The following is a 27,703-nucleotide window of genomic DNA, read 5'->3' on the forward strand; positions in this document are numbered from 1 at the left end:
TTTGGGCAGCCCTGATCTAGTGTGACGGCTGTGGATTTGTGGCATTCGGCTTTTGATGTTGTCATCTTTTCAAACATCTTTGTAAAAATGATTTTATTATTATTTATTTATCTATTAATATTAATTTTATTTGTATTATTATTGTTTATTTTATTTTGCTTATTTATTTATTTTTATTATATTTTGGGGTCTGCCAGCTGCTTTTTGTTTTGGGCTACTGTTCCCGGAAAAAAATCAATAAACAGTTGTTAACAACAAAAAAGAAAAGGTTAGACATTTTTTTTTTTTTTCACTCAAATCATCAAATCAATCAAATGTACACAAGAATATTGGCAATTTGTTTTACAAATTACAAATCTTTTTTGTAATTTACAGTATTATATCACAAATGCCGTCACCTGGAATTTTCCTTCAGCATCCTCTTCACTCAACACCCTGGAAAACTATGCACATAAATCTGCAACACCTTCACTACAGATTTGTTTAGGAAGTCTTAAACTGGGATTGTACCTGTAAGGTCAGTGGTTTACATTCTGCCCAGGTTGTGCCAGTCCCCCTGAGGCGATTGTTGTGGGTCATTTAGGAAGTATTGCGTAATAACAGCTGCTTCACATTTGGTCCTCACTGACAGTTTCAGAACTGGACTGGCTCCGTGACTCCAAATCTTCATCGTAAATACAAACACTGCACTGGCAGCAATATATCTAAACTCCTGGAGATGATGCATTTATCTTCATCATTTCTCATATATGTGTAGAAGGATGAGCTGGATTTTGTCTTTAAAGATGTTGGAGCTCCTAGTCTCTAGCATGCAAACTTTTGGCTCTGTGATTTCAGTGTTGGGAATGTGCCGGGGATGTATTAGCCTGAGCTTGGCAGAATATTAGGGAGACTAGGCTCTCTCCTGGAATACTGGATTTTGTGCTCAATCGGACAAAAGATAGAGGTTGAACAAGAGGACACGCAGCTGCAGCCCAGTCTCTGCATCATCTCATCTCAGTCTCTGAGTCCTCATGCTATTAATTAAAAAGCAGCAGGACTGATCTAAGAGTCTGAGCGCTGTTTACAGCTGCGCCTGCTCTTGAGCTGAAGTTTGATACACAAGAGGATAACAGAAAGTCAGTGCAGGTTTATTTATTGCACGTCTTTGCAACATATAACTTTAACATTGCACACCAGAAACTGGATTTCTTATGTGTGGCCCATTTGTGCTGCCGTGAGTCTGCTATTAAGGACATATGGGGCGTTTAAAAATCCAACACCTCGTGCACCACAGGGCCAGATTGCTGTTAAAACACTAAATCATGGGACTGTTTTCAGATCAAAGTTTCATACACCAGAGCTGTAGAATTCAAATATATCGCTGTGAAGAATTAGTTTGAGAGCAAACAGCCAATTTCTATTATTTATATGAAAATCTTCCCATCTGTGAAGCTCTGAAGTGAAATATGACACGCAAGCATCAAATCTGCTTTTTTTTTTTTTTTTTTTTTTTTTTTTTTTTGGTAATCGGACAGATGTGTACTCTATGCTATTGTAAGAGCTAAATTTTGCAAATTATCCTACAACAACAACAGAAAACAGGTCAGACAGACATGAGGGTGAGTACATAATGACTGAATTTTCATGTGCATATGAGCTATAGCTATTTGAACCTGCAATTTAACCTAAACTTAAAAGAATAGTTAATTAAAAACTGAATATTTGATGAAATGCACTCATCCTGAAGTTCAGCCCAGATGTAGATGAGTTTGTTTCTTCACCTGAAGAGATTTGGGTAAATTTAGCATTGCATCTTCCTCTAGTGAAAAAGTCCATCCCATGTTGTCCTCTCACATCAAATCCACAGACATATTTGTTTAGAATTGTTTTGACTGTTTTAACTTGTAAACAGCTCTTGATCTGTAATTTGTCTCCTGATTCAGACTAAACAACTTTTTCAATGGAGAAAGCTTATGGATAGGGGACTCGTTTGAAGTTAAAAACATCTTGATGGATTTTCACAGCTTTTCACTTCACAAGACATTAATTGATGGGCTGGAGTCGTGTGGATTACTTGTGTATTATTATGATGTTTTTATCAGCTGTTAGGGCTCTTATTCTGGCGGCACCTGTTCACTGCAGAGGATCCATTGGTGTGATGCAATGGTAAATTTCTCCAAATCTATTCAAAATAAGAAACAAACTCATCTACATCTTGGATGACCTGAGGGTGAGTGCATTTTCAGCAAACATTAATTTTTGGGTGTACTATTCCTTTAAAAAAATTATTATAGTATAACTAAAACAAAATCTATTACAAATGATGCCTACTTGGTGATATAAAATATTCTTATTAGAATAAACCAAATGATTTACCACTCGAAGCACATTTTAGTCCACATGACAAAACTTTTTTTCTGTGTAGAAAAGCGCTTACTCACTTCAGCTGTGAACTATGGCAAGGCCCTAGAGAGCTTTATTCCCATAGTCTCTGTATGCAAGTGTAACTGTCTTGTAACGGGCCCATTCTCTCTGTACTTTATGTTCTGAATAGAGAACAGAGCTGGTGTCAAATGTGGCTGCTCTGAGCAGATTAATGTGAGGATGGGATGTTGGTTTTGTTGCTGGTACAAACTCGCCGTCACAATCCATTCTTTTATAGCGCCGTCGCTCTGTTTTTACAAGCTTCTCTCAGATAGATTCCTGCTGTCATGGACAGAGATGATGTTTTTTTTGGCCAGACACTAAATGTTTGAGATCGTGCACGAATCTTCTGCTACACTGACATGCATTAACAGTGCTGTTGTGATGAGCCTGGTCTTGCTGGTGCTAATGCCCCAGAGGAGAGATGCTCGCTGTACAGCACTGGAATCCACATCCACAAGTTGATAAAAAACCATGTCAGGACAGGGCTCTTCGAAATATATCGAAATACCAAAAGCTAGATTAGTAAACCAGATTAAAACAAAACCTGGAAGAGGCAGTGTGTAATCCGAGAATATTATTTATGAGCTGTTTTTTTTTTTATCACCAGTAGTGTGAGATTGCTTTGACCCAGTCTTATGGCTGTTATTTATGAATAGATGGCGTAGAAAGGTTGTATGTTGATTTACAGCTCAGTCTCCTGGACTGTTATCCCAGCACTCTCCATACAGTCTGTCCTTCTTCAAGTAAAGGAGGTAGATTCCAGTATAATAAAAGCTGCCTGCCAAAACCTCAGTGAATTCCTGATGAAGGAAAGAATGCAGCAGGAAAAGAAGCCACATTTTCTTCCCTTCATCCGACTCACTGTTTTTGTTTTTTTTCCTTTAAATAAATGTAAAACTGTCCTATCCATTCTCCACAATTGTCTCTTTTTTTTCCCTGTTTCACAATTTTGGCAGGCATTGGTGCTCCAAATGCTTTAGCCTGGAAGAAAACATTGTAGCAGAACTGAATAGTTTTGCATCATTTTGAATGAAGCCTAATGAAATAAGTCTATCTAAATCGACTGAATGGATACATTTTGAAAATTTCTATAATTATGAATGTTATAAAAAAATAACGATGGTGCTCTACCATACCTATTAGAGCTATAGGGTACAAGCGAAAGTAGTTTTGTTTGTTTTCTTGTAAAGTGTCAAAGGGGAAATGTCTCATTACAAAGTATCAGAGACAAAACGCAGGCTGCAGTTTGTTTGGCTTGTGAAGTACGTCTGGTAATTAGTTTGAGCTGTGGTGAAGGAAAACTGCGGTCGTGCAGACGACTGCAATGCACTGGGAGGCTCAAACGTGTCTCTGTGTTGGAATCGAAATCACATTTGGAACCCAGGAGATGCAAAGGTCTTTGTTCTGTTTGTTACTTTGTCGTTTTGCTTATGCATGAGCTAATGCTGTGTATAGATATATATATTCGTTCTGACAGCTTAGAAAGTAAATCTGTGGTTTATAAAGGAATATTTTCACAAATGGAAATTGTGGCCACACACTCTGTTTTAAATTTCAGGCAGGCCGCTATAATCATGAGCAGCGGTTTATATTGTAGTTTTCTTTTATGCATTAGGATGTGGCATTAGTCACTCTAGAACAATCCAGTTGTGGAGACAGATCCACATGAGTCTGCTGCCTCAAGAGGCCTTCAGCCTGCTCCTCCGGTCACTCCCAGTTGTCATGGTTGGTGTGTAAATTACTATTGTCATTCTTATCAAATCCCAACACAACCCTGTTTGCTATTCAGCTGAGCTGAATAGCAAACTCTCCTTAAAGGGAAAGAGAATTCGGCATTTACTTAAAGGGAGTTCACCCAAAAATGAAACTTAGGTCATTATTTGCTGACCTTTATGTTGTTCTAACATGTATGCTATGGAAGCTTGTTTCTGTCATGGGATAAAAAAGGTAACGGTAACTTTTTATACAGTGTGTTGCAATTCTGGCTTTTACCTCACAATTCTGAGAAAATTGCAATTGTAAGATACAAACATATAATTTTGAGTTTATATCTTGCAATTTGGAATTTATACTGTTGCTCACATTTCATGATATAAAATCGTAAATGCGAGGCAGGATTGTGAGATATAAATTTGCAATTTGTGTTTTTAGCAGTGGAAAAAGAATTGAGATGTAAACTCAGAATTCTTTAAAAAATTCTGAATTGTCAGATGTAAACTTGCAATTGTGAGTTATTAACTTGCAACAATAAGATATAAGCTTGCAATTCTAAGAAATAGGTCTGCGATCAAAAGAAAAAATTGAATAATTGCTTTTTAAAACTTTATGTGGCAGAAACTTGCTTCCATATGTTGTTATAATGTGGAATAAAGTTTTAAAAAGTAATTTATTGTAACCAACATGCCAAATAAATAATTCACCAAATCCATACAACTTGTACTGTATGAATTCTGAAGCCACATGATGTAAGGAACAGACTTCAAATGTAAATATTTTTCATCATCTTAAAAAAAGTAAATAAAAATAATTATAATAAATTAAAACCGCACACAAGTTCAGAACAATATGAGTAAATAATGACAAAATATTTATTTCTGGGTGATAACATCAGTGATTCTGGCAGTCTGTGTTTGATAATTACCTGTGCTTACAGAGCAAATACAGAGAGCAAAAGAAGCAGTGCTTAGCGGTTCACCGTGAGGTCCACTGTAAATATTTGGGATTGTTTATAGAGAGCCTCTGAGCTGATTTTTATGTTTTTTTTTTACTTATTTTTTTTCTGTGGTCATTTGTCTGTCATAACTGAACACAGGTTTAGACAGCTTGATTTCTGCTCTCTTCCCCCACATGCGCACAATAGCTCAGTGTTAAAGCAGTAAGGCCAACTGATAGCTTTTCAGTGTGTTATCAGTTCAAGGTATGTGTTCAGCAAAGCAGAAGACTCTGTATGTGAGAAGTTCACTAAAGACTTTTCATTTAATATTTAACATATGAAGATGATATTTTATACAGGCATTTTATTCCACGTGGGAGTGTAATTTCATACATTTCTTTTAGTTCAGTTCTGTGCAACTGAATTATGTCTTCTTTTGATATTGCTCTGGGCGTCTGAGTGAACTGAAACTGGCCTAGAGAACGACTGACTAAGACTGAGATTCATTTATATTCTTTCTTTCTCTGTTTCCCTTTCTCCCATAATCCTCCCTCCCTCTCCGTCTCATAGTCTGAACCATAAATGAACCCAAAGCTCCAAAGTGGAGGACTATTATCCTAAATATGTGCATTAATCTGCCATGATTACGGCAGAATTTTCTATTTGCTCAGCTGTTTGGGAAGCCCTTTTTCCAATCAGCTCACTGTGCTGATATAAAACCTCTCAGTGTTTCAGTGCAATATTTATGGCATAAATAAACGTTCTTGTTCGGAATGACTTGAAAAACAGCACGCAATCGTGCAGGGCTGACGTGGAGCACTTTGAAGTGGCCATTACTATGGGAGTCCTTTCACGAGGTCAGGCGTCCAGATGAGTGTTGGAGTCTGTGGTAAAATCTGCAAAGCAGTCACATCAGACTCTCTACAGCTGTCTCTGTCTGCCAGTCCTGACATTATGAATATTCACAGGCAGAAGACTGCTGGGAATCTCCAACATGACCAAATCATTTATTTAACTCCTCTCATACGTGGATCAAGCTTAATGTTTAGCAGAAATCAATAATCATGTGTTTGTTTGTTTTCAGATATGCACGATAGTGTACAAAACATTTGTTATATTTGGGGTATATTTGGTAAGTTTGAATATACTTTACTAGAAATTACATTCGAGATGTTTAGTGGATGGACAGGTTGTCAGTGAATAAACATGAAAATTAGAAATTATCATTTACTTATCATTTGAACATGCAAAGAGAGAGAGAGAGAGAGAGAAATGAGTGGCCAAAACAATGACATTTTTCAAAGTATGTTTGTACTTGGATTAAAGTGTACAAGTCATCTGAAACACTTTTATAATATTTTAAAGGTGATTTTTTTTATCATTTTTGAAACGTATAAATGGCTGCCCACTTTTGTTTTGATGGAAAAGAGCAGATTGTACAGTCTGCCTAATTTTTGTCAATATAAAGAAAATCAATGGGGTCCAAAATAAAATAAAAAGACATAGAGAAATGAGTCATATTTTTTCAAAATATACTTTGACTTGGAATATAGTGTCATCTGAACCACTTTTAAAATACTTTAAGTTTTCACTTTTGTTTTTTGTTTTTTGTGGAAAAGAGCAGATTGTACAGCATGTGTAATATATTTCTTAATACAGGATGTAATGACACAGGAGAGTAAATGATGACAAAATGTTCATTTTCAAGTGAACTATTGCTTTAAGTGGTGGGTGAAATGTGTTTTTTGTTCCACAGCTACTGTAATGGGAAAAAGAAACATTTATGTGAGACTGCAAGAAGTAAGACATTTCTACTGCAGACAGCAGGTTGGTTCAGCAACATGTCTCTTATTCTTGGCTTCATATTTCACCATGAGAACAATCATTTTCCAGTATGGTAATAATGCCTTCATTTCCACCATGTCAGCACAGTGGATGTGACAGTGTTTCTCTTTCCTTGTTTTTGTTCCTAAATGGACAAATTATTCAAATTATGAAACGTCATTCTCAGTTTTCAACATTTAGTTAGGACTCTGGATCTCATTTTAGCACACGGTCTGTAATAATATGACCAAAAATTAATTCCAGTTATTGGTATGACTGAGCTCTTAAATATGATAGCAGCTTATCATTACAAAGTTGTTCAAGGATTAGGAAAAGTCCTTATTAATAATGTTTTATTTCAGCAAAACAGAGCAACCCGGTGCTTGAAGCCAGTTACATGCTCCTTATAAGTGTTTTTGCGATAAGAATATTTTGTTCTGCATTCCTTGACTTGTTTTTGCAAATTATGTGTTTTTGTGTCGATTTTCCGCTCACTCCTCCGAGCTGCCAAGTTGGGCTCATACTGTGGGGAAGCAGAGATGCATTTATACCCCTCTGGAGCTCCTGGGGAGTACAAGCCTGCTATTTGAGGAGGGGGAGGACAGAATGAGAGAGCGAGAGATAGAGTTTGTCAGAAGAGGTTAGAGAAGACGAAAGAAGAAACTGTGTAGCACAGTAGTGGTCAGAGTCAAGGTAGACAGCTGTGTTGTGGGAGAGGAGAAGTCAGATTCATTGAAGGGGAACAGGGAACATTAAGACACAAAGGACAGTCGAGGACCTCGTCTGATGTTTGACACATTGATGAGGTCCAATTAAAAAAGATGGATGGTTAAAAAGACATGATGAAAGAGCAAAAAACAGGGTTTCCGCAGGTCCTTAAAAAGTCTTAAATTTAGTTCAGTTCATATCAATTTTAAGGCCATAAAAAAGTCTTAAATGGTACAACAATGTCTTGATTATAATTTCAAGAGGAGTTAAATTTGGGGACTGAAAGTCAAGAATTGCGATACAGCCTAACAAAGGCTATGATTTCATTGAATAAATACGAGCGTGGCATGTTTCAAAGTCAGGTGTTGTGCTGCTTTGTGTACAGCTGTTACTGAGGAAGCTGCTATATTTCTGCCGTTCCGAAAGCACCACCTGCTGGCAGAGAATGAATTTGCATTTTCAATAAGCCCTCCTGCTGTTTTTGTTCAGACCAATGCAAATATTGAGTCTCATGCAGCAAACACACAGTTGTAAATGTGAACTGGTGGATCGACAAGAAGCTAATGCAAGCATTATAAACAAAAAAAATCTGAACAATTAAGACACCAAGATATGTTTATATTAAATCCACCTTATTTTTTTGCAAATTTGCAAATTTAATGGGTCTGGCTTCTGTCATCCCCTTCCAGTCATTTTTAGCTGTACAAAACAGCTTGTTTTGCAGCTTGATTTTGCAAACTTGTGTGTCTTGCCGTATTATTTTAATGTATTTTCTTAATTATGAACACACTGGTTTGTAGTAGGGTGACCATACGTGCCATTTTTCCTGGACGCATCCTGGCCAGGATTCCTATATTGCCTAAAATATCTAGGATTTGGCTTTGTTTGCGTGTGCAGACCAATTGGTGTATGACATCGGTTCCTTATGTTTTCGAAACGCTCTCAAGGTACTTTGAATCAAAGCAATATAGAAATCCTGGCCAGGACGCGTCCAGGAATAATGGCACATATGGTCACCCTAGTTTGTAGTGCAAACAGTTTTACAGTTTACTGCTCTTTGTTATTATTCTTGTTATTTCAGCAGCATGAAAAATAGGGTGGATATAATAATTGATTGATAGTAATTGTTTACATTATTATAATAATTGATAAATTTGACTCATCTCTTTTCTTAAAAATTATTTAAAGTCTGACATGTGAAGTTTATCATTTTCTAAAACAAACAATATTACAGTTTAATAGGCCTATGTTACCATTGGCATTGCCCTACCCCCGCTCATATGGTATTCATTTTGTTTGTGCAGGTCTTAAAAAGTCTTAAATTTGATTTAAAAAATCCTGCAAATACCCTAAAAAAAAGCTAGATTGTTTAGGTTCATAGGTCTGACCTCATATGGTTAATGGAGGCGCTGCAATTTTATAACCATAACTGCTTAAGTGAAATTCTTAGTCCAACTGTAAAAAAATTAAGTTGTAAATAAAGATGATCAGTGTACTCATCTACAGAGTTCTTGTTTAATTCAATGTTACATGGCATTTCTTTGGCATTTACTAAATTTCCAACAACAAATATTTTAGTGTATATTTTTTAGAATTTTTGTCATTTTGTAATTATCATACATGTAGTTTTATTATTTCGTTGTAAGTGAGAAACTTAATTGCATGTTTGTAAAAAATATTAATGTTTATTAATTAATTCATATTTCTTGTCCATGCACACACCTCACATCTCTTTCCCCATATTGGCAGTATGCTGTGGAAGTGAGTCAAGTGCAATGACTATTGTTATTGTGAGTCCAAATCACTGGGTCGAACCAAAAGTCAATTAATGGATTATAGAGAACAGAGGGAGTCTCTGACCTTGTTAACAATACTTATTTGCTTGGATGGCTACTGTACACTGAGCCTCAGTTTAATGGCAAGTAAGGGTTAGGAGAAAATGGGACTTCTGTACTACACCCTAAAAAAGATTGGAAGCTGTACACTAAACCACACCTATGTATGTAAGACAGAGTTCATACATACATTCACAGTGCATTTAATAGGAGTGCCACTGAATAAAGGTCTGGCTCTTTATTCCTGTGCAGAGAAGAAACCATGGCCCCTTAAAAAGGACTGTTATTGAATACTCTTCAAGCTATTGTAGCTTCTCAGCTTACAGTTCAAGACAAAAAGTCTGCTATCGTCTGTCACCCATACACATTATCTGTGAATCATTTATAATTGAGATGGGAATCATAAAGGATTGAATTATTCTGGTTCCAACTACAATTACTTAACAGTTCTGTGTTTTTATCAGCAGTAAATTTCAGGAAAATAAAAGAACAAAAATAGGTGGTATATTTTCATTAATTCCTTTATTTTTGTCTTTATCTTTCAATATACATTGATGTATTAACAGTGTGTCAATAATTATTGGCTCATTTGCCATAAATCATACATCATTTCTTGGTTCGTGCAATTAGGCATTATTGTTCAAATTGACAATCTACTCCAATTGATTGAAACAAAAAAGTCCACATGGCGCTCCTGGACTTAGAGAAGGCGCATGATCGGGTCCCCCACGATTTGATCTGGAATGCCCTTCGATCGCATCTGATCCCTGAGGCCTATGTCCAGTGGACCCAACTCTCTACCAGGAGACCGCTGGGAATTTCCGCGTTAGCGTTGGAGTTCACCAAGGATCAGCCCTTTCGCCCTTTCTATTCATCCTGTGTATGGATACAGCAACGGCAGATATCCAGTCAACACACCCGAGGACGCTCCTGTATGCTGATGATGTTCTACTCACAAATGAAAAGCGTCAGACTCTCTATGACCAAGTGCAACAGTGGAAAGATCGGCTGAATGAAAAGGGACAAATCGTAGACACCATTATAGTAGATGGCCAAGACCTGAAGAAAGTGAAACGTTTCAAATATCTCAGCTCCACTTTCTCGGAAGATGGTGACAGTCTCCCAGATACACGTGCGTGTGTCAGCATCTCCTGGTTAAAGTGGCACCAAGTCTCAGGAGTATTATGTGATCGACGATCATTTCAAGGTGAAGATCTATAAGACTGTCGTGCGGCCAGTTGCACTCTATGGACTGGAATGTTGGCCTGCATCCACCAAACACCAGCAGGCCCTCCACAGCATGGAGATGTGTATGCTCCGATGGGTGCTTGGGGTAACTCGACTGGATCGGGTCTGGAATGAGGACGTGCGGAAAATACTAGGAGTGGCCCCAATCAGTAAGAAGATGAGGGAAGCATGTCACGTTGGTATGGCCATGTCGTCTGCAGCGGAGAAGAATCAGTTGCCGGAAGAGCATTGCCGGACCTGAGCCCCGATGGACGATGTCCACGAGGTCGACCGAAGAAGAGGTGAATGGACTGGATCAAGCAAGACATGAAACAAGACATGAAGAGTGATGTTTTTCTCCAAATATCAGTGTGATTGCAAATGTGATATTGATTTGATGAACAGTTCAATAAACAAGAAGTTAATATTATCTGACTTACTGTATATTTTAGACACAAGTTCCTAATTTGCCACCACCTACTAAAGTACTCCCCCCCCCCCCCCCCCCCCCCCCCCAAAAAAAAAAAAACAAATTTCAAATATCAGCATTCAATGCTTTCTTTAATCACCAAACATTATGTATTTGTAACTGCAGGTTAAATGCATTCATGTCCTGCATTAAACAGTCTGTGTAAATGCATCTAAATACCACTTCAGATGCGGATTCTGTGCCACCTCTGCATTGCAGACTTAACTGGTCCTGTGTCAGACTTCACTGGTCCTGTGTCAGACTTCACTGGTCCTGTTGTGCATATCACGCTGAGTACAGGAGACACTTTTAGACTACTGTCATGCAAATCATTCAGTTACTGTATTATTTTAATATAACTGGTTCTTGGTTCCCAAACCTACTTAATATATGTGTTGTTTTTAGTCAGCTTCACTTTAATTTGTGACTTGAGCTTTTTAACAGAAATTTTAAGGTATGTCAGTCCACACCGGCACCAACTCAGAAATGCCACAACATCCTGCTTTAAAATATGCGCTTCTGTGGCTTTGAACTGAAGCATTATATTATAACAGTTGTATATGTTTGTAAAGAAAACCCAATGTCCTCTTCATTGACTTGTTTTGCATCCTTCGGTGGAAGAAATTCCCCTCTTCCATTAACATGGAGCATCAAAGTCTCTCCTACTGCAAATTATCCAGTGCTGCTGTAGAAAAGGCTTTTCTGTTTGTTTAAAAAAAAAAACTCTAAAGAAGAGAAGACAAGAATTAGTTGTTCAGAAGATAGACAGCCTGCTGAATAGAGAAAAGGCCACTGCGGCACAGGACTTGAGCTGGAGCTGGAGGTGATAAAAGATCAGCTTTGGAGGAATGGACACACTTTCAAAAGCCCCTCCTCATGGCCCCACCTCCCTCCACGAGGCATGAAGCCAGGACAGGTCAAGAACAAGAGTCCCACTGTAAAGAGATCTGGGGATTGTCCAAGGGAGCAGATTTCTGTCGAGTGAATGAGCTTTAGGCTGCATTTCCGATGTCCTAACCCCTTATTGCTAACCGTGAAAGAGCATAGCAAATATCAGTGGCTTGTCAGCTATAATAATATCCACTTCGGTCTCTGGTGGCTTGTGATGTTAAATAAGATATATGTCTGGAAGTGTCTGAAAGAAAACCTGGAGAAAGGGGGCAGGAAACAGACAATGTGAGCCGCGTGTCGGTGCCAGCACACGTCAACAGAATCTCGCTCACCCACTGTGACACTCAATGTAGTACATGATACCATCACTGAACAGTGTTTTGCTACGGTATTAGACATTTACAGATTTCCAGAACCCCTACAAGACATCAGATATTCCTAATCCTGGTGCAAAACCGCAGGTTGAGTGAACAGCCCTGGGGTATTGTGGAAAAATTCTCTTGTGTTGTAAATGAAGCAGATATTTGATCTCACAATTATCTTTTCTACTCCGAGGCTGCCGGCTAGCATACTTTGGCACATGATTGTATATGGCTTATTTAGTTGAGCAAAAGTGATATGATTTGATATGCTTTTTGTTATGCACTTGAGCAACAAAGGCAATTGAAACTCTTTCTTTCCCTTTTTGCCGACACGCACACACACATTGTTGGAGACTGTTTAAAGCCGTGTATTTGAGGCATTAAGGCTCCTTGTTTTGTGCAATGCATGCTAGAAATGGCATTCTTTTGACCGAGAGCTTTCCAGAGTGTTTTGTGCAAGTTAGGGCAAGTGGTGCGAGTGCTTGAGGAAGATCAAGGTCAGAAGGTTATATTCAAGCTTGCACTATGGCTCAAGACACCATCACGTCGTGCAACACACCCAAGTATTTCTGGAATGTGTCCTGCTATAAGACCAACCCTGCAACAATCGGTAATTTTAACCCCTTTAACCCATAACAGGTAAGATTAGTTACACCTATAGGTAGCTTTAAGGAGTGACAATAAGCAGTACATGATAAGAGTTGCCTAAACACATGTGCATGTGCTTGCACTTGCTTTGAGTGGCATAGTACATGTAGTGTAATTTAACTTAAGTAAGAAGGAATGTGTATCCTCAAGACATGCTTGCCATGACTCTGACCTATGTTTGATAGACAGCTTAATAACACCTGAAGGAGTATTTTGCCAAAGCATGCCCAGAATAGCGTCTTTTAGCAGACAGGTTTGTCATTACACTTAAAGAATTACGACTGAGAGCAGAAGGAAGTGCAGTACTGACGAAGTATCAGTTCACACATAGATGTTGCTTTTGGACGCACCTAATTTGCCTTTGTCCCTGCGGCGGCGGCAGCGGCGGCACTAGGATCACGCGGGCGCCTCGGTTATTGGGCACAACCTCAGTTTTGCACTACACCACTCAACGCACTGCAAGTATGCTGTCTGATGTGATAAAGTAAGGCCGTTGAAAAGTTTCAGTATTTGAAAAAAGACTTGGCGTTAAAAGGATTGTGTATGTTTTTGGCGGACCTGTCACGCACTCCAGCTCAAACCTTCACAGTGGAGATGGGAGTAAACCTGGAGACTGGGATACCCAGTGAACTTCCAGGAGAAGAGTCTGTGATTTGGATTTAAACTCGCCTTGGTCATTATTAAAACAGCTTGAAGTTAAGTATCATCCGTTAACGGGTTTCTTTTAAACGTTAGCTATTATTTCTTCGTCACAGAGAGTGTGCGTAAAGCTGTGGCGCACGGGTCAAACACTGCTGCTCTTGTTGGCTGTACGTTTTATTAAACTCTTGTTTTAATTGCGATGTCATCAAATATTATTAGTTACAAAAATTACAATTCATTTAAAGCAGTTTTCCCTTTATAAAGTGCTTATTTTGTGTAGATTTGGAATACCTAGCTGTCTTTTGCGCAAGTGAATTGCAGTTGTTGGTTTGTACAAGCGCAATGGGAAAGTGAGGTAGGTAAACAGAGTTTGTTTTCCTTGAGTTTAACAATAACGCAAGGCGTGGATAGGGTTGGTTGGACATTCATTCATGATGTGAAAGACAACAGAAAAGACGAGATTGGGGGTTTCAGCACAAAGGGATGTTGTGCGAAACAGGTTGTGTCCAGGGAATTCCCCAGGTGTCACACATGGGTGTCCATGATGAATGGAGCAGATGATAATGTCCCTTTATACTAGGACTACTCTATGTCTATAGACTATTATGTACGTCGTGCATTGATACTTTTTTCCCAGACTGTAACTTAAATTTGGCAATCATAAAATGAAATATAGCTGCGAGCAGCGATGACGGGCCCAAGCCGTCAGCATACGCCACCCCGGTGGCATCGATAAAACGGTGCCCAGCAAGCACAAGCATCACAGTAACCCTCTGGCAGTTTGGTTTTAAGGGATACGGCAATTAAAGGGTTAATCCAAACCATCAACTCTGTGAAACACACACACACACAGAACATATAAAACTTTAAATTCTGTGAAAATATATTTTTCATTGGTAGTTGATGTTAGTTAATGCATTTACTAATGCTAACAAATGAGAAATTATTATAGTTACCAAAGCTTTTAATGATTTATAAGCATTTTTTAATGATTTATTTTTCCATTAACTAAAATGAATAATTTTTTCTAACACAAATGAATAAAGTAAAAAATATATTGTTAATATTTAATGTTATTTGTGAATTAACCAATGTTAAAAAACAACATTATTTAACTGTTGTTAATTTACATCATTAATAAATATATACCATTTAATGTTGAAATCAATGTTTTAATGTTTAAAATCAATTCCAAAATGTGTTAATATATTAAATTTTAAAGTTTTATCTTTTGAACATGACTATTTTTCTAATATTAAAAATATTTTGTTCATTGTTAGTTCATTGTAAGTTCATACTATCAATGAAGAATTAACATGCTTTAAAAAATATATTTTTCATTGTTAGTTCATGTTAATTAATGCATTCCCTACTGTTAACAAATGAGACTCAATTATAAAGTGTTATCAAAACCTTTAATACTTTATAAGCATTTTTTAAGGATTTTATTGAGAAGTTTAAACAGACCCTCTCTCTCTCTCTCTCTCTCTCTCTCTCTCTCTCTCTCTCCCCCCCCCCTCCACACTCACTGAACTCACAGTCAGTCACCTACCGCACACATTAGAAGCACAGTGACAGGATATCTCTGATAAGTTTAAAAATTTTCTTCTCACCATAGTGTACTGTAAATTCATGGAATTAATCACATATCCTCAGACTGTCTTGTTCTGTGTTTGGTGTGAATTTGTGGTTTCTGCTTGGAGGTGTATGAATTTGTTTACAGCCCGTTTTGAAAAAAAAAAACACATAAAAAAAAAAAAGCCGACTTCCTGTTGGTCGTAGCTAATGTCTGTAAATTAGAAAGTTGTCCGGCTTAATGTGAACAATTTATGTACCAAGTTTGGTGTCTGTAGCTATCATTATATATATATATAATCATTAATAATTATATTCCATTTAATGTTGATCAATATTAATTCCAAAATGTTAATATATTATTAAATTTTAAAGTTTCTCTTTTGAACATGACTATTTTTCTAACATTAAAAATATTTTGTTCATTGTTAGTTCATTGTAAGTTCATACTATCAATGAAGAATTAACATGCTGTAAAAAATTATATTTTTCATTGTTAGTTCATGTTAATTAATGCATTCCCTACTGTTAACAAATGAGACTTAATTATAAAGTGTTATGAAAACCTTTAATGCTTTATAAGCATTTTTTAAAGATTTAAAAAAACAGACCCTCTCTCTCTTTCTCTCTCTCACCCAGCTCCTCAATCCACACAGTCACTCACAGCCCACCCCACCCCCACCCCTCACTCAGCTGCAGGCTGGCAGGGAACTCTCACTCATAGAAGCATTGTAACAACTGTCTGATAGTTTTTAAATTTTCTCCTCTGCATAGTGTATTGTAAATTCATGAAATTAATCACATATCCTCAGACTGTATTGTTCTGTGTATGTAATTTTTTTATGAAGTGTTTGGAAGCTGCTCTTAAAAGATAAAAAAAAAAAAAAAAAATCTCTTTTTTACTGTAACTTTAATAAATTGCCATTAAATCATCGTTCAAGATATCCTAAATCCGTCCGCAATTTAGCATCTTCAGTATTTTGGCATCATGAGAAAAAATGTTTGGTGTGATTTCCGTGTTTCTGTTTGGAGGAGTATGAATTTGTTTACAGCCCGTTTTTAAAAAAAACCCACATTAAAATAAATATAGCCGACGTCCTGTTGGTCGTAGCTAATGACTGTAAATTAGAAAGTTGTCCGGATTAATAAGAACAATTTATGTACTGAGTTTGGTGTCTGTAGCTAAAACTAACCCCCCCATTTTTGACAAAAGGTGGCGCTATAGAGTGCCTCTTCCACGCCCGTTTATGAGCTTTTTCCAGTGTCTAACTATCATTAATACTCATATGTGTGTTGAGTTTCATGACATTCTAAACATGTTATCTGCCTCAAAATCACCAGAAACGAATTTTCAACTTTGACACGTTGCCATGGCAACATAATTTTAGATATCAATATTCCCTTCACAGTTTTACATCGGCCGTGTTTTGACATTATTCTGGTGAAGTTTGAAGCAAATCGAGTAAAAATAAGATGCTGAATTCAAATCATTTTGAAAACGACACACTTCCTGCAGCCAGTTGGTGGCGCTATAACTTTCAGTCATAATAGTCACATCTATCCGATCGGCATCATACAACGAACAAATCACTGAAGTTTGATCTACATCATACAATGTATGTGGACGTTATTACGCATTTCCTGGGTCTCATTTTTCGCCATAACTTCATCGCCTCGCCACGGGCAAACCGTTCGACATATCAAAAATATCTTCGCAATTTAGCGTCCCCAATGTCTTGAGATCATGTTCACCGAGTTTGGTGGCAATCGTATGGAAATCCTCAGAGGAGTATATCAAATTCCAGAGCATGCGCTTTTTAAACAGCCCTGAATAGCCGACTTCCTGTTGGGCGGAGCCTAAGACATGCTGCGCGGAAGTTGTTCGGCTCAGTGAGTTCTATATGTGTACCGAGTTTCATATGAATACGTGCAAGTATGTGTGAGCTATACATCGTGTTTTCTGACAATTTTCCAGGGGGCGCCGTAGAGCCCCTGTGCCACGCCCGGGTCCCAGCCTCAGCGGCGTCCTAATGGCCGCAGGTTCCAATGTGCGTGCCAATTTTCGAGAGTTTTCGGGCACGTTAAGGCCCCCAAAAGTGCCCGGATGATTGAAATAAAAAATAAAAAAAAAAAAAAAAATAATAATCCTTAGAAGAACAATAGGGCCCTGCGCCTTACTGGCTTGGGCCCTAATAATGGTTATAATACATGACAGAAGTTTGTAAACAAACTTTATTTTTACAGACCAATGGGTGTGAAAGTGTGATTTCCAAAAGCACTGGTATTATTAAACAGATTCTTTCATTTTCATTTTCTTTAATTGTCTTTTTTTTTTTGGAGCATATTGACCAAAATGCACTGCACTTATCTATAGATTGCTAATGTTGTTCCAAAAGTACGTTTTTGCAGCGATGCCATAGAAGAACCGTTTTGGGTTCTTTCAAAAGGCTGAAGTATTCTATACAACGTTTGCCCACATTTTTACCCCAATGTACTTTCAATGCTAGTCGAAAGTCAAAACCAGCCTGCAAACTCGTCGACAGATTTCATTTAGAATTTTAGCTTCAGATTCCATCCATTTGGAGGATATCTGAACATGTTTGATGTTTTGAGTACATTTTAGAACAATTCTTTCATCCAAAATCACAAGCTGTAAAGTAAGGTACTACATTGTTTACTTACTTCAGAACCATTGAAAAGTACATTCTATATGGTATGAATATGGATAGTATGAATGAAATTGGGACATACTACATCTGTCATGTTGTGACTGTCACATGACCTACCAGCATTAGTTGCGTTGCTTCACTGTTATTCGCAACTCCTCTCTTGTGGCTTCAAGTGTTCGCTGAATTCATACTCCAGAGACTCTGTAGAAGTACTGTTTTTCTAATACTACTCTTAACAAACTTTGTGTCACATACTATATATGGAAGTATTGGGACGCAGTGAATGATTTGTCATATCATCATGTTTCTAGAAAAAAAGGCACATGCTTCTGTGTAAATTTGTTGTGTTCAGAAAAACTTGAAGCGTGTTTTTATCTGTAACCATTTGCAAAGACAAAAATGTATTATGCCTAGTGTTTGAAAATTGTGTCATGAACTGTATTCCAGCCTTTAGTGGAAAAGTACCTTTTTCCACTATATATAGAACCTTTTGTTAAAGGTTCTGCATGGAACCATAAAAGCCAATAAAGAACCTAATTTTAGGAGAGAAGGCTCAGCATGAAATTTCTTTAGCCTTATATCTGCAAAATGGAGGATCTTGAGTTTTATTTCATGCTTGCATATTTTTTTGTATTTGCATTTAGGCTGCATACGCCATGGTGCCTAACCGGAGATCGGGTCTGGCCCATCCTTGCTGTATTGGCCTGCTGTTCCTACTCCTCCTGCCTAGCTCGGTTTCAGTGAGAGAACCTCGCCATCAGTCCCATGCCCACCTGCCCTCGCTGATACCTCACGCCACCCTGCCACTGTCCCGCTCCCACTTCAGCGCCAAAACTCAGCTGGACCTCACTACTCACTGCAACGAGAGCTGCTTCCACAAAGGAGAAGACACCGATAAAGAGCACCTAGCTTTTGAAACTCTTTATGCAGATGGCTCGCGAACTTTAACTACTGTTGACCTGGAAGAAAACGACACTGAACTTCCTGTCAGGCTGCCCACAGTAACCACTCCCAGACGCAAGCGGCTAAAGCGCCAGATCTACGGTTCAGACGGACGCTTTAGCATCCGTGGTGACCACTTCCTTCTGGACTACCCGTTCTCCACCGCCGTCCGCATCTCCACCGGCTGCACTGGAGTTCTGGTGTCACAGCAGCATGTCCTGACCGCAGCCCACTGCGTGCATGATGGGAAGGATTACGTCAAGGGAGCGAGGAAACTCAGGGTGGGCTTTCTAATCCCTCCGTCTGTTAACAGTACAAAGCCGGGTCAGGCTCCTGTGAAGAAACCCTTGGTGCGCTGGGTGAGAGTTAAACGCACACGGGTTCCTAAAGGCTGGATTCAAGGCCCTCAAGAAGTCAGCATGGATTTTGACTATGCACTTCTAGAGTTGCGTTGGCCTCACCGGCGTCCCTTCATGCGGCTGGCTGTGGCACCCTCCTCAGACAGTTTGGCTGGTAAACGCATCCACTTCTCTGGATTTGACAGCGACCGGCCTGGGGAACTGGTGTATCGCTTTTGTCCTGTGGAGGATGAGTCCAACGATTTGATCTACCAGCACTGTGACGCCCGCCCTGGAGCGAGCGGCTCTGGTGTTTATGGACGCGTGTGGGACGAAACATTAGAGCGCTGGGAGCGCAAGGTCATTGGGATTTTCTCGGGCCACCAGTGGCTGGAAATCAACGGTGAGAATCGCGACTACAACGTGGCTGTTCGATTCACTCCGCTGAAGTTCGCTCAGATTTGTTACTGGGTTCATGGAAATAAGGTGGACTGCAGTCAGGACTGAAAATATGACTTAGAGGAAAGAGACAAGATCAAATCAGAGGACAAAATATGACGTGCCTGATGTTAGAAACTGCACTTTACAGTCCTTTTATGGGTTCTCTGAAGAAAGAAAGTCCATGGCTAGTAGATCGATACCCACAGACTTTGATCACTCATATGGGCTGAGCTGGAACTTTGTTTAACCACTACCTTTAGCTTTTGCTCACTATACTGACAATGTTACGCATAAATTTAGACTTAGTCTGAGTCCTGTAACACATTACATTTATCTTGTCAAGTCTTGCCAATGTTAAGTAGACATCTGATCTCAGTTATATGATTCTTCAGATTGTACATTATAGATGCTTCAGTCTGTTCTTTGCACTTTTAGAAAGTAGATTTGGGATGGAGACAGGTTTTCTTCTCATTTCATCGCTTGGGTTTTGGTTTCTGTCTTTTCTGATTTATGATTTCCATAACATAAAAATCAATGACTGTGAGATGTAGTATGGGTGTTAAATTGAGACAGTTTGTAAAACAGAGTTTTAAAGTATATATATTTCAAAATCTTCCGTTTGTTTGTTAATGTATACATCTGGCACTATGAATATAGTTCACTGTTCTGCAGTGATACACTCATTTCCAAGACAGATGAAGACCTCATATTGGTAACATTACATGTTGAGAGATAATTTTCCCTATAGTTATATACTGGATTAATATAAAAACTGGACAAAAACTAAGAGAAAGGTTGTGGGGTAAATGTTGATTATAATTCTATTTTTTAAAAGCTTTTATTTTAATAAACCTAAATATGTCTGTTGTTTTTACTGTCTTTTTCATTACAATGTTAGATCATGTTCTTAATGAGGACTTTTGTAGTTAGTGCTAACATTAGCTATGATTCTGTGTTGTATGTTTACAGTATTATTTAAAAAAAAAAAAAGGATAGAAAGAAACGGGTAACTACAATTTTGGTGTCTGTACGTAAAATGCGACACTGGTACCCTCTGGTGGTAAATCCATATATATATTTATATAAATAAGTGTTTCTTCACGGTACAGTTAACGCTTTGGGCTCGTATTATTATTTGTAGTTTATTTCTAATATGCTGATTCAGTGTTGCAGTAGCTACTGATAGCTTGTGGTTTAATTCATAATTTCAAAAATACTGAAATACACTGGGAAGAGTTGAGAGATTGTGGCTCAGCACAGGAAGGTGGAAGCTTCTCTTTTTTTCCAGCGGGGTCTTGAAATGAATCTCTACTCCCCTCCTGTGGTTAACATGCTTGACATCTTCATAGAGTCTTTCACACCATGGCTGAGCAGCAGCAGTCCTTCGGTTCAGTCAATAGCGATTATACTGATGTGATCACATTGCTCAGTAGTATTGCAGTACCTCAGTGCTTTAATATTTGACAAATTGTCCAGTAACTATTTTTTAAAAGAAGAAATCGTCTAGCGTAACACTTCATTTATTAATTTGTCAATCAAAACGGTTTACAGAATTCCCATTTACTGAAATAAACGTTAATGTATATCTTATTTCTTGGTTGAATTCTACTTCACTAACCCTCTATGACGTACTTGCATGAAGTGAATACTGGTCCAGGGGTAATTTATTAGTCGTTCATCAGAGTATAGACCCTACATGCATCTGCCCATTTAAGTTGTATTTATATGGCATTGATACTAAGTGCTAGCAGGACATGAACTGACTCGATGAACAGTTTGTTTAAATTTTATTTATAATGTAGTTGACATTCAACTGTTTGATGCCATTACATTGAAATCAATTATATTTGTATAAAATGCATTAATATAAACAGCAATTTTTTTATTAGCTTGTAGTCTACTTAACTACTTTATCACAGGGAAGTTTGACAATATTATATTTACGGTTGTGTCCTAACACAGCCATCCATCAAATCCATAGGGAGGATGAGAAAGCAATCAGTCTGTGTTTGGATCCATTTGAAACTTTATGAATTTTGCAAAGGATCATATTTCAGTGCATAAACCACGCTGAACACTGATAAAAGAGCAACAAATGCAGAACATCCAGACAAATGTAAGCAAATATCTTTAAAGCTAATTTAAAAGATCGATGTGTATTCTAAGAGCAAAATTAATTCACCTTGGGGCAAAGCAAAAAAACAGCCCTCGCACAGAGGATCTGCCAGACATGAAGAAACAAACCAGTTGTAACAGCAGAGTTGTTTAGTGCTTTTTTTTATTAGAGATAAGGAGACGATACAAAACATCCACTGACCAATATCCAATGCTCTGTACACAGGCTGCCCAAATATATCGCTCCATCTAAACTTAATACGTGTCCATCAATCCACTCAATCCAATTCATCAACAGACCGCTCATCCACTAGGTCCCAGATTTTACAGGTAGAAGGAATGTATACAATTTCTTGACACCAGTGCCATAGTTTTGAATTAGATTTGGAAATATTTAAATCAGATGGAATCTTTAAAACGACTTGTGAGCTCAAAATAAAACAAAATGGGGAAAGGGGGGAGGGTACATTTTTTTCCTTAGAATGGTCCGATAACGTCGTGTGATTTTGGAGTAAATTTTGTACTACACCTAGTCTTCAACACCACATGCATACTTAGAAAAAATTAACTAGACGTTTGGCAAAAAAAAAAAATTAAATCTTAAACAGTATGTTGTATAGCTGAATTGTAACGGCTGCCATCTCACTCTTTCCTTTCAACAATCTAATGGAACCCAGAAAGAACGAAAACCTGCCAGTAAACATTTACAGTTATATTACTTTGTTTTTATAATCATCATCCTTGGTTTTTGTCTTTTAAGATCTTTTTTTTTTCTCTTATGTTTTTGTTCTTGATCATTGTATGTGTGAACTGGAATGACAGCCTACAGCTTTCATAATGTGTGGAGTTTGGAAACTGTCACTTTCGCCCAACCCTCCCCACCCGCATTAACCCACCCCGTGGCCCACAAACAGTCGTGCTGGCCCATCTGCCCCACCCATGTCGGAATGAACAGCTAACCCCTGAAATGTGTCAGTCTCAATCGCTCAGAGGCTTGCCCTCCAGAGACACAACTGATGCTCCCCCGAGCTTCTCAGCAAGGGTCTTTCGGTCCTTGATATCTTCTAAACCGTTCACTTGCCACTCGTGCTTGATGCCTGTGAAACGAGAGGGAACAAAAGGTTAAAAAAAAAATATATATAAATTTCACTATTACATAAATTACACACTTAAAATATTGCATGTGTACTTAAATCAGTTCACATTTCTAAACTTATTGTAGTATTATTCATCTACTATTATAATTTAAATTTATTTTCTATTTTCAACTGTTGTGCATTTGTTGTTTTTTCAATTGATTTTGTTAAAAGGAGTCTATTCTTTTACAGTTGTAGATATTTTAGCAGAGTTTTATGGTTTTAGATTTAACCATAATTTATCATTTATATACAAGTAAAGAGTTCAGTTTTTTTTTTTTTATTATACGTGCAATTTATTTTTAGATTTTTTAGCATTACCTGTGAACTTCTTCTTGATCGCATCCTTGGAGCTGGCGTAGATCATCTTGCTTTTAAGTGGGGCAATTTCTGGGGCCCTATGCAACAACAACGGGAGATCAGATCATCGGTTTATATCAGTGGCACTCGATACTATTCCTGGAGATGTACTTTCCAGCAAAGTTCAGCTCTAAACCTGATCAAACAACTGAACCAGCTGATTAAGACCTTCAGGAAGGTAGATCACCAAGAACAGGAACTAAATGAACGCTCTTAAGACTTACCAGAAAATGAAAACCAGGTCCTCTTTCTTGGTCTCTTTAGTCTCATACGTGGCATCGTAGAGAGCGTAGCGACAGTCATTAGGAGGAAGCATCTTGACAAACTTAAGGTAGGGATCTCCTTCATCTCCCTGCAGGATCTCACTGCCCTCCTCCATGATGATGCGCTTCTTGTCCTCGCTCAGGCAGAAGAGAATGGCCTTCTTCCTCTTGCTCCTCTCTTCCTCGTTGGCATGAGCCTTGCGCACCTTCATGTCATTGAAGATCGTCAACACGTTCTCATCCACTGTAACTCCGGAGGCCTGTGATAAACACGAACACACACAGGATAAGGTCACATGGAGGGCCCGATTGAATAGAGGGAAGTGAGTGAGCTGATGAGCAAGGATGCGTGAATGTGTGGGTGCAAAGTCAGAACGAACTGGATTTTAAAACAAACGCCTTTGTCTGGTCTAGTTAAACTGGCTGCCCTCTTGACAAAACTGGACCTCGTTCGGCTGAATCCAAACTACTAGGCCGGCAGGTTGCGCCACGTAAGATGGCAGTAAGTGACTAAACAAAAAACCCTGACGTATGAGAAACAGGACCGCACACTTCGAGGGAAGCGGAATGAGATTCAAGACAAAAGAATTTAAAATATCTGGGTGAAAAACAATAAAATTATTCCCAGAAAAAGACTCTAAATAGTAGGTTTAAAAAGAAAAAAGGCCGATTTGAACAAGGCACTATTCTTACCCGGTCACGTGACAGCTCAGATATACTCGATCACATCTCAACTAAGGGAAGGTTGGCCACTTCCTCATAAGAGCTGATGAGATTTGTACTGATAGTCTGATTTAAAACAAACTAATTTAAAGCATCAAATACGTCTAAAATTACTCCGATGTAAATGCCATAATAGTCGCGTCATACAAAGCTGGTGCACAGCTTCAGATCACGAAACAATGATTCTTCTGTGAAAAATCAAAATGGCCTCAGTCACACCAGTCCCATAAACCTACTCAGGTCCTCTGATTTCCATTAGAAGCGTGGATCAGTGACTCACGCTGCAATGCAATACCCAGACATTCAACATTTCAGTTCTGAAGATTATACTGTGAGCAATGACGAACGCCTTTAAAAAGGCTAGAAACCTAAACCTTGAGTTCTCTAGCGCCGATCCAGCTTCTGAATAGCATGTGCACACAAGGAGCCTTGCGGGGAAGATGCTTAAATGGTCCACTTACAGGAAACATGCATCTAATGGGTGTAACCGGGTTTGCTTAAGGTGTGAGTGAAAGGAACGTGTTAAGATGTCTCATTACAACACTCACAAATAGGAAAAAAATTATAAAAATAGGCCACTGAAGGCCCAAAGGAGAATTAGGATTCCCACACCTTTTGACCCATGAACTACCACGACTTTGATCATAGGATCTTTGTTTTGGCTTAAAAAAAAAAAAAAAAATCCAATTTATAATCCAATTCAGTTAAAAAAAATAATTAAATTACAGCCATTTGTTTAAAACAGTAAATGCAAATTCTAGATCTGCAAGAAAACAAGGCATTCCCACCCTCATCTAGTATCATAAATTAAAGTGCAAAATAAAGTCCAAAGTTTAAGGACACTAATGTTGCTGGTAAATCATCCACATTCACTGAGAAGTGAAACCCACAGAGAGAAACGAGCAAGAGCTGTGATACAGGAAATGTGACGTCGTGGGTCCTCAAATGAAAAGGGTTTATAAAAACAATTGTAAGGTTTTTGATCACATATGCCTCTCACAAAAAGAGACCCATGACGTCGCATATTGTCCTGGTTGCACCGGAACCGGCATTTCCTTCAACCTCCACGCGGAATGAAGACCATTTCCCCTCAACAATTTCACATGTATTTTTTATGTCTACATAAACACTATAAGGTGATTTGCTTCCTATTTAATCAAACATACTGCACGTCACAGGCAAGAGAAGCGTCACGCGCTTATTACAAAGACAAAAATAGCAATTACGACAAACTCGTCAAAGTTACGTCCAACCAGGAAGAGTGTGTTAGTCGTGATCATACGCAAATGCACAAGCAACGGATTTTAAACTCGGTTTCCTTCCGCTCAGCTCAAGTATTTTTGTATTCGTTTCGTTTGAAGTCCAGTTGCAATCGACCAAATACACGTTCCCGGTCGAGCTTCCTTTTTTTGGCCAAAGAAATAAAGCAGCACCATCTGTGCATCAAGAATTAGGGTGGGGCCACGATTGCAGTGTTCGTGCATGTGCTGCAAATATCCGCGTTGTAAAGGCGAAAAGCGCACTATATACACGCGAGGATTCGGTCTTAAAAGCGAATAATCTGTGTTTTTACAGACGCCTGCAGCCCCGCTGGTGCGGCACATGCGAGCGATGCTGTTTCTGACGGATGGCCGTTCAGACAAAGGACAGAGTCGTGAAAGCGCTTCATCTGGCCGGAGAAAAACGCAGTTAAACACACACGCGGTCATCGGTTTATTCACAGCCTTTCCTAATTTCCCCGAGCGATGCAGTCGTGTGTGGAGCGATGGGCCTGTAGGTAGTGAGTGATGAAGAGCTGCGAGGCCTTTCCTGGGCCTGGACTCACGGAAATAAAGGAGGCTGAGCGGGGAAATGGCGCCAGTTGTTTTTGCCAATCTCATCGCATCCGAGCAGCGGAAGGCCTCGCACCGTCAAACCATCGAGAATAATCGTGTTTGTTAAGAAATACGATTAAACGACGCTGCCAAGAGAACCAAGGAAAACCGGTTTGCGGTTTTCTTAACATTCACGGCACTTATCATAGCCTGCAGCTATTAGTCAGCGAAACGTTAGGGGTTAACTAACAGATTACTTATTCACATTAAAACCGTCAAACTCCTCACACTCGCTGAAACTTGCTGTAAATCGTATTAGTATTGTTTAAATATAGACGTACCATGGTTGTGTCGCTTTGCTAGTCGGCGTCTGGATGTGAATTGAATGAGCTGTGATGCAGTCCTTTGCTCTCGCGCACTTGATACAACACTCGGGCGCGCCCTTTTGCGCGTGGCCGTGCAGCGACGGGAACGCGTGTACGTGTCACGCGCTTGTTGGGGTGTTATGGGAGCTGGAGTTCTAGGCTCAATACAAACGGACCTGGGCATAGTAAAATGTGACCCTGGACCACAAAACCAGGGTATATATGCACGGGATATTTCCTACTGTAAATATATCAAACCCTAATTTTTGATTAGTAATATGCATTGCTAAGAACTTAATTTGGACAACTTTAAAGGCGATTTTCTCAATGTTTTTAGTTTGTTTTTGCACCCTCAGATTCTCAAATAGTTGTATCTCTGCCAAATGTTGTCCTATCCTAACAAACCATACATAAACGGAAAGCTTATTTATTCAGCTCTCAGATGGTTTTAAAAAAATCTCAATTTCAAAAAATGGACCCTTATGTCTGGTTTTGTGGTTCTGGGTCACAAATATATTCATGTTGTTACTGACTGGCACAAACTTATGGTTATTGGAAAGCGTTTATATGAGGTTATGTGTATTTAAAGTATTTATTTAAAAACAATTATTAATCATTTATTATTTAAAAAAATAACTATGAAATACTATAACTATATATATATCTGTGTAAATTACTTTGAGTACATAAAAAATGTCAAGTGTGTATAGTAAATTAAACATATATATATATATATATATATATATATATATATATATATATATATATATATTATTCATTAAACGTCGTCTATAATACATTATAGACGAAATTTTAAATACACATTTAAATACAACCAATATTTTACATACTGAACATTTAGACCTTTATAGTTTTCTGCTCCATGCATGATAAAATGCCATGAAAGGTGTTGTTATAATACTAAATTCTGCACCGAAACACACCACGCTGATTGCAATATTCATTAGTGGCTCTCAGGGCACGCTGCTGTCTGAGACTAACCCTTTGTGTTGGTCTCTGCCCCTTTTTATGGTTCGCTTAACTCGCTTCCAAATAAGGAAGCAAATGGTGACAGTCGTGAGCGCGCTTCAGCCGAAGGCGCGCACATCGGGCGGCTCGCGACTCCGATCGCCATATAAGGAAACAAGGACATTTCATTTCTATAGGAAAAATGCACACAGCACACGCTAGAGGCAGCGGTGTATAGCAGCAAACAAGGAAGAATACATCCCGCTTACCAAAGAGCACGGAACATCCTTTATCATCTACAGTTTGCACAAATGCATGAATCAAC

At 38.5% G+C, this 27,703-nt stretch overlaps 2 protein-coding genes across 3 annotated transcripts; one reads left to right on the forward strand and one right to left on the reverse strand.

The window, feature by feature from the left end:
* Positions 1 to 6,188: 6,188 nt before the first annotated feature.
* On the forward strand, positions 6,189 to 20,610 carry LOC306883266 (serine protease 23-like). 2 transcript variants are annotated; one of them, XM_079438406.1, is made up of 3 exons: positions 6,189 to 6,194; positions 6,819 to 6,889; positions 18,557 to 20,604. In XM_079438406.1, exons 2-3 carry the CDS (start codon positions 6,827 to 6,829, stop codon positions 19,697 to 19,699), a joined length of 1,206 nt encoding a protein of 401 aa, XP_079294532.1. In that variant the 5' UTR covers positions 6,189 to 6,194; positions 6,819 to 6,826; the 3' UTR covers positions 19,700 to 20,604. The 2 variants fall into 2 exon arrangements, with proteins under 2 accessions (XP_079294532.1, XP_079294533.1); XM_079438407.1 differs by lacking the exons at positions 6,189 to 6,194; positions 6,819 to 6,889 and adding an exon at positions 13,326 to 13,726 and having other exon boundaries at positions 18,557 to 20,610.
* Positions 20,611 to 21,894: 1,284 nt separating this feature from the next.
* Positions 21,895 to 26,530, reverse strand: LOC306883364 (cofilin-2-like). The gene is made up of 4 exons (XM_079438562.1): positions 26,386 to 26,530; positions 23,469 to 23,767; positions 23,206 to 23,282; positions 21,895 to 22,845 (listed from the first exon to the last, which is right to left on the reverse strand). The coding sequence occupies exons 1-4, from the start codon at positions 26,386 to 26,388 to the stop codon at positions 22,727 to 22,729; spliced, it is 498 nt and encodes a 165-aa protein (XP_079294688.1). The 5' UTR covers positions 26,389 to 26,530; the 3' UTR covers positions 21,895 to 22,726.
* Positions 26,531 to 27,703: the final 1,173 nt, after the last annotated feature.

The sequence above is a fragment of the Barbus barbus genome, assembly GCF_936440315.1.
Source record: "Barbus barbus genome assembly, chromosome: 17".
NCBI classification, from domain to species: Eukaryota; Metazoa; Chordata; class Actinopteri; order Cypriniformes; family Cyprinidae; genus Barbus; species Barbus barbus.

Coding starts and splice junctions, on each gene's coding strand:
- LOC306883266 (XM_079438406.1), top strand. CDS start 6,827: ATGGGAAAAAGAAACATTTATGTGAGACTGCAAGAAGTAAGACATTTC. Junction 6,890..18,556: donor ATTTCTACTGCAGACAGCAG/GTTGGTTCAGCA, acceptor ATTTGCATTTAG/GCTGCATACGCCATGGTGCC.
- LOC306883364 (XM_079438562.1), bottom strand. Junction 23,283..23,468: donor GACCTGGTTTTCATTTTCTG/GTAAGTCTTAAG, acceptor GTTGTTGCATAG/GGCCCCAGAAATTGCCCCAC. Junction 22,846..23,205: donor GATCAAGAAGAAGTTCACAG/GTAATGCTAAAA, acceptor CTCGTTTCACAG/GCATCAAGCACGAGTGGCAA.